A 12,648-nucleotide genomic window follows, 5' to 3' on the forward strand; every position below is an offset into this window, starting at 1 on the left:
GGGCCGGACGACCGAGGAACTGGGTTTCTATTCCCTGAAGATGTAAGAGATTTTCTGTTCTCAGACCCAGACCGGCTCTGGAGCCAGCCAGTCTCTTATAAAACGGGTACCGGGGGTTCTTCCCCCAGGTTAAAGCGGCAGAGGCGTCAAGAGTACCACTCACCTCTACTTCCCATATAATTAAGCACAGAGATAACTTAACCTTTTATTAACATATTCCGAAACGACGTATCAACTGTACCACAGGCGATGCACAATGCTCAACACAATATTGATATTACTCTAGAGTAAAATGTGAGAACTGCTGCTAACAGAGGAGTAACTCTAGACTCGTATTCGGTAGTCGTTAGGTTCGAATCTTGGTTGGGACAGATATTTTCTGTACGTATCTTTGTTATCCCCGTGTGTGCTACATATGCCTGTCAATCTCGTCATCCTTCATTTTATAATCCTATTAAATATCTGGTGACGAGTACAAATCATGAAACCCCTCATTATGTTATTTTCTAGTCCCCTGTTAGCACCCCATTTACGGTGGCCAACTTTTTCTTACTCTACGGAACTCAGCTAAAAAGAACTGTGTGTATGTTATTCAAAGTATATAAAGCTGAACTACTTCATGAAACTATACCACGAATGGGGAACCATAGGTTCGTGTTTTGCGGTTATCTATCTCTGGTTCTACAGCCCTTTTTTTGAGCCGTGGCCGATTTTTCAGTTTCTTGATCTTTTTACACAGTCAATAGGACTCCTTGGCCGGGGGATCAGCCAGTTACAAGGCCGCTATCTGCGCACAGGACAGCACAAACACAGAATAAACGTACATAGACATCCACACCTCAAGTGGGATACGAACCTACGATCCTAGTGTTTGTCTGAGCGAAGACAGGTGATGCTTAGACCGTGGAGACACTGTGGTTACCCCTTGGGAAAAGAGTTGCATCATCAGTCGTTCAAATCCAGTCTGGCGCAGAACTGCAACAGCAGGCATGTGATCCCCGCCCGGAAATTCTACCTGTTGCGTCTATCCGCAAGATACCCAACACATTCACACAATCGTCGCCTCATTTCACCGCCTAATCCACCTATGCGGCTTCCCTGTTCTTCAAACTTTACGGATAACTGCCGATTTAACCAGATTAAACTAATATTGTCTGGCACCCTACACTGACCGAGGTGGACACATATGAAATACAGCCGAGGATATACTCTTATACACAGCGACGTTATGTGAAACGGCGCTAAGCAGTTCCATTTCTACCATAAGGTAAGGTAACGGTAAAGTTGTCCTTGTGTTTAATTAGTTCATCACTATGCCATGAAAACATATGGGGGAGTGGAGGCATAGTTCCACCATGGTTCACTTCGGCACTAGAGGTGAGTGGTCAGCTTCATGCCCCTTCCTGCTCTATCTCCAAGAACCCCCGTTACCCACTGGGCAGAGAGCTGTGTGGGCCCCAGAGCCCATTTGAACGCTGTAGAGAAGATGAAAAGCTTACAATGCCGGAAATCAAACCCGGGCTGTCCATCTCGTAGCCCGTAGCTATAGCGACTCCATTTCTACTATAAAAAACTGAAGAAATGACTACGTTATGTTCCTCGGCCTTTCTTCACCCGATAACATGCACTGCAATAAAGATAACATCACAGTGACTATAAATATTTGTATGTTCTTGGCTATAAACACGTGCAATTACAAACTATAGTACCGGATGTTTAATATTTAGTATGGAATACTGCATTCACTGATGGCCAAAGGTGGGCGAGTAACCCTCCTCCTCTTCCACCACTCACTCAAATTCTGGGATACATGACGTAATAACAAATTAACACGACGTTGTGTGCAGCCCTTATATGAAAACAGACCTATTCTATATACACCATTTCGGCACAGGTCTTCAGGAGCTCCGTTGTCATCAAACTGGCATATTTCATGATCGCACTTACTTTAAGATTAGTGGCAAAACCACTGGAAATGTACTTATTCCAGTTTTCTCGCCTGTTGTCGCTAACTTAATTTTCCTTGAAATTATTAATTTATTGCCATTATATAGATCACCATATTTTGTATTTTATTCTTTAATTAATTTTGTGTATTTCTATGTACTCGTGCTAACTTTGCAATTGGCCTCTGTGCTGTTAAGTCTCCAAGTAAATAAACGAGAATTGAATTGAAAATAACTGAAATGATGGTACCTAATCAGACATCACCTGAATACTGTCACGTGTATCAGTGAATAAAGACGGGGTTCTGATTGGTGATCGGATTAATTAACCACCTACATGTCGTAACTACAATCAACTTTTACATTATTGGTGATTTTCATATTACAAAACACACTACGCTAATCCCTTCACTCTATCTAGACTAGCCTTCACGGATTTATAACACAGGAACTATAGAAGTCTCACTAAATCACACACTCTAAATATCACTGTGCTACAGCAAATATAAAGCCTTCAAATCACACGTTAAATCTTCATAGCCTGACTTCTTGTACTCTTTTGCAATCCTCAAGCTTACTGATTGTTCGCTGTACTCCCCCAGCTTACTGCTATCCTCTTGTTTGCGTATTTCTGCCACTACTACTCACTCGTATAACTGTTCTGAGCACTCCTGGACTCTTACTTATATAGCCGCGGAACGGACATGTATTACAGGAAACACATGTCACGTGATCACTACCTACTGTTGTGTGACGCCACCGAGGACAAGGGAAACACAGTTTACTCTATTGCTTCGTGTTGGACCGTGTTTATAGAGCTGTTGCGGGGAATAGAGTTAATCTAATCTTCTGTTGTTGACACTGAATGTGAATGTGCGAACTGGATTCAACTGGCTCAGGATAGAGTCGAATTGGAAAATTTTGTAAATATGATAATAAACATGTGGGTTCCCATTATACTAGTTCTCGACCTGATGAGTAACTACAAAATTTTCGACGAAACCATATAAGTATTTGGTAAATTTTAATGTAGAGAACAGCTACAGGTCTATGTACGTTATATAGATAACTTGGACAACGTAGTACGCAGTACTAGACAACTTATTTTTCACGCACGCGAAGTTAACGTGTTGCAACACGGTGTACTTGGTTGCAACACTCTTAGTAACTCCTTCACATACAGTACATAGCAAACAGTGGGCACTTGGTCTTGTCAGTATTCTACCATTACGGGCTGAATATAAGTTTATTGCTTTTATATATTAAAACCTTTCATGGAAACTGTTTGCGAAGATAGAACTGTACAGCTTCTTCCCCATAGTGGATATTACTGCCTTCAAACAGACGAAAGGCAATACAATAAATCAGTCTCGCCGGATTTGATGATTCCTCGTGTGAGCACTGAGCGCCGTCTGACGACCACACGAAGATCTAACAACAACGCTACATTCTTCCACCCCGCGTTACGACTTAGTATGTTACACGCAGGCAAGACCGCGGTTAACCAAGTCTCGACGGAATAATGCAACATGTGGACCATCTCTTAAATTAGGAGGAAAAATTCTCAAGCCGGGAAAAGAACACAGCAGTTCCTCTTCGTTCCTTTGCTGTGGGATAATTACAACTGAAATTCTCGTTGTCAGAGGTTCAGCCTACATGGCGAAAACAACAGTACTCCCCCAACTGTGTAGCGTGAGGCCACCCTACACAAAGTACGTGTATGTTCATTTAAGTAACAGAAATTATCTTATTCCGAGACGAAGGCCATATCCGTTGACAAAGAGAGTGGTCGGTTGTAAGGTTACTTGAGATCGCCGGTCATCGGATATTTCATGGTTCTACCACGGAATTCGCGTGACGGTATAGGCAGAAGTCACACAGGAAACCTGCAGAACCGGTAACTACAGGGAGATCCAAACCGGGTACCTTCCGATACCACTGTACCAGTCTCTTCGACAGTGGCACAATGCAGAACTTGCCCACCAATCAATGGAGGTAAATCTCCATGGATATTAAACTTATGAATGGAGGTGAGTTGTCAGCTTCAGCCTCCTGCCGCTTTAAGCCCAGAAGCAGTGTACAGGAGCCTGGGTAGACTCCCAGAGACATTACAGACGTGAAAAAGAAAAGAAAAGCTGCTCCTACCGGAACTCGAACGCCAGTATTCCTGCCCGTGACACATAATTTTGCTTATTTACTTACTCATGGAGCTCAGCCCTTCTGGAGGAGCCGCCAATTATGCAGCTACTCAACAATTTCACAGCATTTTATGGAACCCGAAGGTTCATTACCGTGTTCACAAGAGCCCTCCAATAGTCCATATCCTGAGCCAGATCAATCCAATCCATACTATCCTATCCTATCTCTCTAAAATCCATTTTAATATCGTCCACCCACCTACGCCTTGGCCCTCCCAGTGGTCTCTTCCCTTCTGGCTTTCCCACCAACACCCTATACGCATTCCTCGTCTCTCCCATTCGTGCTACATAATAACCTGCCCACCTCATCCTTCTTGACTTGATCATTCTAATTATATTTGGAGAAGAGTACAAGTTGTATTTGCTAACTATACTATTGTGTTTAAAACTATTAGCGTGGAGTCTTTATATTGCCCGCGTTCATTAAAACAAATTCATTTTGGAAATCAGTTATTTTTTCGTGAAATGTACTTTAAGGCGAGCTCCACATAGCGGCCTATCAGAGGAGGGATTCTTTTGTACCACATGAAGACGGGAACAGAACCAAATTTTCCAAAACGCCGTGCTTTTAATGACCTCGGACGATAGACAGTGTCAAAAATAGTAATTTTAAACGTTTCTGACAATCGTTTCAAGCTTTGAACTTTTAAAATATCAATTCAATTATTTTTTTTTTGGAACCTGCGTACCAGTCTGTGTCATAATAGACTTAAAGAATTTATGACCAGGGTTCTGATGAGAACATCTCGATCCAAGGGGATGAAATTGTAGGAGGGTGGAGAAAACCGCGTACAGAGGAGCTTCACAACTTGACCTTTCCGCCAGATATAATCAGAACGATCAGGTCAAGGAGCATTAGATGTGCAGGGCATGCAGCACGCGTGGGGGAAAAGAGGAATGCATACAGGATCTTGGCGTGAAAGCCAGAACGGAAGAAACCACTAGGAACATCCAGACATAGGTGGCAGGATAATAATTCATTCAATTCATGTTTATTTACGTGCAATAACTTAACAGCAGAGTGACCAATTACAAAGTTAGCACGAGTATATAAGGTACAGAAAATAATAATAATAATAATAATAATAATAATAATAAATAGGTAAAGGAAAAGTTGTCCCTGTGCTTAACTAATTAAGCACTACGTCATGAAGGCGTGTGGGGGAGTGGATATATAAATCCACATTTTCTTGACCTCGGCACTAGCTGAAGGTGAGTGGTCAGCTTCACGCCCCGGCCGCTTTANCGCTCAGAATACGGAGCAGTTGGGGGGCTCTTGTGAGCACGGTAATGAACCTACAGATTCCATAAAATGTTGGAGAATACAGTACTTGAGTAGCTGAGCAACTGGCGGCTTCTCAAAAAGATCTCAGCTCCATGGAGTTGGCTAGCTATGTACCGTACTCTCCTGACCTACCTCATTAGCAAACGACCCCGGAACGAGCCCCAGTGAAAGTTCCCCCCACTGAACTGGCTGTCGGCCACTCTTTACGGCCCACAGAACTTGGTACTGTAGGTTGCTTGTTAAGGTGAAGGTTGAATGAGGCAGTAAACGCTAAGCAATTAAGTTATGCTACAGCACAATCTTAGATATACAATCTGACACATCGTTATTGTGACCAATGTTTCAATTAACTGCAAGCTAATGGGCAAAAAAAAAATACTGCAAAAAAAGCCTCATGCCAAAGGACTAACAGTTGTTATTTCGCTATACTGTAACTGTTTCAAGGACCAAGTTCATCTGAATAGTATACTGCATAAAAATTCGGTTTTCACCTCCAAGAAGACAACGCGGATAATGGCAATCACAAATATTAAGTAGATTCTAAAGTGTTCTGATGGTGGGTGACACACAGAATTACTGGGTTTTTGGACTTTTCCCATCGTCCGGAATTCTATGTAATATAGGACACGAAGTTTCTCAGATTGAGACTAGCTCTTTCTAAGGGGCCCATCTGATTAGGTAGGTGTCTTCCTTTCTCACCTGGAGACGGAAACAGATCCAGTTTCCGAAATGTCGTGTCCTCTCTTACCTAGAATTCCGGACGATGGGAAAAGTCCAAAAACCCAGTAATACAAATATTTATCTTTTCTTATCCGGAGGAACAACTGAAACCAACAGATAAACCTCCTAGGAGAAATGTTCTTTAACTCTACATGGGATAATATGAGTATACATGATTACTAATGCCCATTCAACTGCTGATGAGTATCACAAAGTCTGCTTATTTAACGACGTTTTCAGTTTATTAGATTATGGAGTCAGATAGTAGTATGATTGCTGAATAATGGAACTGAAAGCAAATGGCAGGAATAGGGCGTAATCAGATGTACTACAGATATCGACACAGCTGACTTTTTCTTTTGAAGCTTCCAGTCTGTCTACTGCTCAAAAGTTTACCAACAGTTCACAAAACCTGGAAGTTCACTGCCGTGTTCACAAGAGCTCTCCACCACTGATTTCAATCCTGAACGAGATGAATCCAGTCAATTCCCTCATGTCACTACTCTAGGATCGAGTTTAGCAATGTCCTCCCACCTACGCTTTGGTCTTCCTAGTAGTCTCTTTCCTTCTGGCTTTCCCACCTAAACCTTGTATGCATTATCCTTCCACATTCGTGCTGAATGCTCTGCCCATCTCATCCTCCTTGACGTGATCATTCTAATTACACTTAGAGAAGAGTACAAGTTATGAAGCTCCTCATTATGCAGTTTCTTCACAATCCTATCATTTCAGCACTCTTGGGTAAAAATATTCTCCTCAGTACCCTGTTCTCAAACAGAGTCCTTGTACTAATTTGGCAAAATCTTCCGTGAGATCACTTCCTTTCTAGTTTTCCCATGAAAACATTGTAAGCATTTCTCTTCTCCGTCATGTGCCCATCTCATCCTCCTTGATTTCTTCATCCAAGTAATGTCTGGTGAAGTGTACAAACAACGAAGCTCCTCGTTAAGTTACAATCTCCTGTCAGTTCTTCCATGCAAGGTCGAAATATTCTCCTCAGCATCCTGTTCTCAAACACCTTCTATTCATGCCCTTCCTTTAGGGTAAGTGATCAAGTCTCATACATACAAAACTACCGGCAAAATTCAGTTTTCATAGACAGTATACGACATATACTTTAATCACATCTGCCACTTGTCCAAACAACTGGTATCGTCCCTGTACATGGAGTTCGAATCCCGGTAGGGGCAAGATTTTTGTCCTCTCCACGTCGTTCAGACCGGCTCTGGGGTCCACCCGGACTCCTATCCAATGGGCACATGGGGCTCTTTCCTCGGATGGGGGTAAAGCGGCCGGGGCGTGAAGCTGTCAACTCACTTCTAACTAGTGATGAGGTCAAGAATGTGGATCTATACATCCAATCCCCCATACGTCTTAATAGCATAGTGCTTAATTAGTTAAACAAAGGGACAATTTTGCCTTTTCCTTTGTCTTTATAATTCCACTATATTTCAGTTTATTACAACAAAGCTTTCAGTGTACAAAGAACGCAGCTCTAATTTGTGGACTTGATGAAAGCAAGTAGAGAAATGTTTATGAATATCTGGATAAAATTAAGTTCATGTTTTATTGTACCAAGTGTTCGATGTAGTTTGCCTGTCGATTGGTAATAAAAATAAGCAGTTCTCATCTTTTGAGGCTATGCCCGCTTCAAACAAACCGTTCAAACCTAAATGCAAAGCAAACATACGTATCGATATAACTGCGACCTTTCCACAACGTACCATTTTGCATTTTTAGTTTACTGAACGACAGCGTTTCAACTAAAAGCCCATATATCGTCGAATTTCAGGATGGCTGTGTATTAACTATGCAGATCGAAGCGGTCTGGCCTGCTTTTGGCTACAAAATGTGGTACTGTAAAAAAAATACGAAAATGCTGTCATATTTGCAAATGTCTGGGTCAAGAATCGAACTAGGATGTCCAGCCGATGAAGGAATGCTAATCAATCAATCGAGAAATTTCATGTTCCGATATCTTTCAACACTCTGAAACCTCAAATAAATCTGAACAACGTTTGAAAGTTCCGTCCCTACTTCAGAGAAAACATGTCTCCATAACTAACAACAATCAGTTAACGCTACTTATACAAATAATACCGCTGTATACTGAAGATCGTATGAATCCCATATATACACTCTGTGGGAAACATGTAAAGATATGTAATGTTATAGCAAGTGGTACATATACTAACCCCTGTTACCATCTTCATGACTTCTAATGAAGTCGACTCAGAAATTATTACGTCTTCTTTCTTTACGCTTCTTGGCCTATTTCTTGCTTACAAATGATATCTTAATAGCACATCGTGTGAATTTCAATGTATGCGCGTAAACAACTCACTTATCTCCGAATGCTAGATAGTTGTATACTCTTTATATCTGCGTACTTTTGCCGTATAACACCGACTGTCCGCGTTCTGACCTGACAATTTTAAACATAATACGCAGCACATGTGGCAGAGTCAACTAGCTAGGACGAACTGCAGGGCGTTTATGGGTAACCATCGACTTTCGTTACAGTGCGTCGCAATCACTCTCACCCACAATGCTGTGCAACCATCACCCCGCTATTTATTAAGATTTTTCTTGATCCTCTTCCCCATGTGTAACCTTAAGGCCAGCTCTCAAACTACGGGCCTGTATATGTCGGCCGGAAGATTTATATCACCGCATGTAAATTCCAGTATGTATATACACGTTCATACATAACACATAGAGGGGCACAAAAGATGCATGCATACTTCAACGAACAAAATATCTTCTTAACTAATAATTTATTGGTATACCTTCGGTTTAACTTTGAAAAGTGTCCGTAGTATATTATATGTACTACTACTATTATAATACTAGTGTATTATACAAGTTATCTACCGACATTTTATAAGTTAAACGGAAAATATTGCAATAAATTATATAAACATATATTTTCTATGCTCAAATGTATATACATTTGTTTGGGCCCCTCTGTATATGCCCTAAGGATGAAGCTCTGCGCTTCAGGGCGACCCGTGCAACACAGGCTGCGAGGAGCATACGAATTTTCCCGATGAATCAGTATGCCTGATGGCCGATATCGCTTGGAATTAAGGGATATTAACTTTGTGGACCGTTGGACGGCACTGTTTCAGTATAGTTCATGTGTGGGAACTAGTTTAAGATTTGTCAGCAGTGGGCGGCAGTTGTCAGCTCCATTAGTCGTTTCTCTTCTGTTACAATTAGTGAGCACTGTGGTACGTCATCGTGCGGTATACTTTGCAGCAACGCGTATTACTGTACGTCACATACGTAAATTACTAGAAAGTGTCGGCGAAAATTTTGACATAAATTTCATGATGAAAGAGTAACCAGCAGACAAACAATTCACAATTTGACGCATAAACATAGTTCAGCGAAATTCTTAATACACAAGAAACAAGAACATAAACGCCGACTACTTACTGAGCAAAAGTTAAATGACATAGGGGTCAGACTTGAACGCACGCCTAGAAACTCACTGAAACGTCTAGCTCAGGAGATGCAGTGTTGAAGTCTAGTGCAAAAAGGGAAACATAATTGCAGAAGCTTAGACCCTGTACAACAACAGAAAACTGTGCCTTGCAGCCGCGCGATCCAGCCAGCAGCGTTCATTTCTGCGGCTGGTTTCTACAGTTTGTCGTCGAAGGTAAGATCGATCCGCAATTCACAGGGACAGCATTTTCGACATCTCCTGTGACCCGCAAATTTTAACTACATTCCGAATGTTATCGGCCAAAAGGTATATTGATTAATCAGAAAAATTCGTATGCACCTCGCAGCCAGCGATACACCGGTCGCCATGAAGTGCACAGCCGTGAACTGGTCAACAAAGATAAGAATCTCCCTGTATATATAAAAGGTACAACCGTTAACGAAATACGTACCGTTCTCACTCACAACGCCTACTCAAATTACTGGTAATGGACCCTAACAGTAAGGAGTCTCATAAGACAGGGCGGTTAGGCTAATGGGAGGACCAGTTCCCTTATGCTTCGCCTACCTGACGACCTCCTGACCGATATCCCCGCTGTGTTCGAAGAAGCTTTTTACCGACCTGGATTACAATTCTGGGCAAATGCAATAACAACTAAACCTACTCTGAAGAAGTCGATTCGTGTCCAGATCCAGAATTAGAGGCCCCAGATGAAACAGTTTTGTATTCGCTTTTTCCTCAACCCAACACCAACACTCACGTGTTCAAATTGTGAGATCGACTATCTGAGTGAAGCAGTGGTTAGCAGTGCTGTCTTTCATCTCCATCTTGCCATAGTCTGCACAGAATACTTTAACCCTTTAAAGAACGGTGGTCACTACACGTACCACCTGTTTTAACATCAAAGAATTTTGCATTTTCCTTACAAAGTGCAAATGGTGTCTAAGATTTTTCGAAAAAATAAAAAAACAGTAACAGTTTTAACCAACTGGTCTTTGCAACGGAGGCTCAGTGTGTATCCTCTGATATCGCAATTCATGCTGTAAACACATTACATTATTATTTTAATTTCAGGCCTGAACGGTTATTTTGAAAGCACAGGCTCCAGGCGGAGCTGCTCTGCGGATCCCATGGTGTTGCTGTATAGGCTCCAGGTGGAGCTGCTCTGCCGATCCCATGGTGTTGCTGTATAGGCTCCAGGCAGATCTGCTCTGCCGATCCCATGGTGTTGCTGTATAGGCTCCAGGCGGAGCTGCTCTGACGATCCCATGGTGTTGCTGTAGTGTGGCTACGGGGTACCTCGACTAACTATTGGGTTGCGTGCGGCATCTTCAGTGTAAACGTTCACTAATAATATCAAGGTGGCCACGGGCATAATGCCCGGTAGCACCTCCTACAAACTGTCTACTGAGCTGCTCTTACGCATCCCCGACCTAGGGTATTTAATAGCTGACTTCTACTCATCAGCACTTCCTCTCTTGTTCCTATGGTTACAGTTGCTACATACGGTGCAAATGCTATTATCAGTGTCTCCAAGCAAGTCTTGCCCGCTGTTAGGCAAGCCTGTTCTACAATACTGCTTCTTCCTCGTTCCACAGTTCTTTCGATACATATCTTTTTCTTTGTCCCGGGGGCTCAAACTTATCCCCGTTACGGCCTTAACGGCATAACGCAAACAAAAGTTCCGGCGATCTTGGAGGCCACAATCCTGTAATAATGATCCTGTCATCGAACGCCTCTCCTAGCGCACTCAGTGCGTTTGTGCAATAAGCGCAGTAGCGCTGTCTTGTTGAAAGAGCCAGACTGTCTTTCGTTACCAGTCAGCTGTTCGAAAAAATGGTAACAATATATATTCTTAACCTATCGGTCCGAGTTCGCGGTTTCGTGGTAAAATACTGGACCGATAATTTGCCTAGCACTTACAGCACACCACACTCCAAACTTTATGTCACGTAGCGGAATCTGGTGAACTGTGGGGATTTTCGTCGCTCCATATACATGTATTCTGAGATTCTACATAACCGGTTAAGTTAAAGTACGCTTCGTCGGTTACGAACAGCAGCTGAGCATCCACAAGTCCATCGTGGGCACTCTTCGTCATCCAGTTACAAAATCGAATCCTTTGTGGAGCACTGATAGGTTTAAATTTATATACAACTCCACCTCTCTAAGGACGAAACTTCATTAATTTGGTTGCCTTAGAAGCAGAGACTGCAAACACCTGTCTCGTGTCATAATCGTCTTACCGATTTCCGAGGGCTAATCTGTAATCGAGCCAGAATGTATTCAAGTTTCTCATCTGTATGTACCATTTTCTTGCGACAATGTGTTCTCTCAAGCATTGACTCTTTGGTCCGCCATTAATAAGTTTGGAGACGTAAAATTTTGTAGGCACCAGTGAATAAGGGTAATGTGGATGAATCTTTTCCTGCACTTCGCGTTAAGCTCACGTTCATATTATGTTTCAAAAATAAATATTCTCTGATCAGTAGTTCACATTATTGTTTGTAAAAAAATTAAACTCTTGATCCTAGGACGGAAGAACTTCCACGTTATATCTTCCGGACCTGACTGACTTCAGTTAGCGGGAAGGATGAGGGCTAACGCCGAGTAAGTAGCCCTCCTACCTGCGGCGTTAAAAGGTTTCGCCTTATTGCGAACGCTCTGTAGTTTACGTCTCTACTCCATTACATCTGTACGCTTCTTCGGAGAGATAACCAGTCACGCCTGCTGAGATAATGTGTATACAGGCAATCGATCACCTGACCACGTGATGATACAGTGTACGTCATCTCCAAACAGACTAGTCTGGGTTATTCATCCATCCATCCTCAACGGACCAGGCCGTTTCACTGGTTTCGCTTCTTGCGCGACACGTAATGCCTTCTATTCCCCAAGAAGACAGAAAAAAACAAAGGCTAAGTTAACTTAAGTAACAGAAATGTACAAATTATGCAATAAATCTTTCGGAAGGATAACATTTACTTTGAGGTATGGCTTAGATTCTATTAATATAATGATTCACACAATATTTAAAAAAATAATTAA

General features: G+C 42.1%; 1 protein-coding gene across 4 annotated transcripts in view; it reads right to left on the bottom strand.

Moving 5' to 3' along the window:
* The window catches only part of LOC111875748 (rho GTPase-activating protein 26), a 177,694-nt gene that overhangs the window by 80,664 nt on the left and 84,382 nt on the right, over positions 1-12,648 (bottom strand). The window contains exon 1 of one of the 4 annotated variants that reach the window (XM_023872245.2): positions 8,345-8,630. The exons of the other annotated variants lie outside the window; for them this stretch is intronic. Coding sequence (XP_023728013.1) covers positions 8,345-8,362 — 18 coding nt within the window. The 5' untranslated portion in view covers positions 8,363-8,630. Of the gene's footprint in view, positions 1-8,344; positions 8,631-12,648 lie in introns of those variants that run through there. 4 annotated transcript variants of the gene reach the window in all.

The sequence above is a fragment of the Cryptotermes secundus genome, unplaced genomic scaffold, assembly GCF_002891405.2.
Source record: "Cryptotermes secundus unplaced genomic scaffold, Csec_1.0 scaffold603, whole genome shotgun sequence".
NCBI classification, from domain to species: Eukaryota; Metazoa; Arthropoda; class Insecta; order Blattodea; family Kalotermitidae; genus Cryptotermes; species Cryptotermes secundus.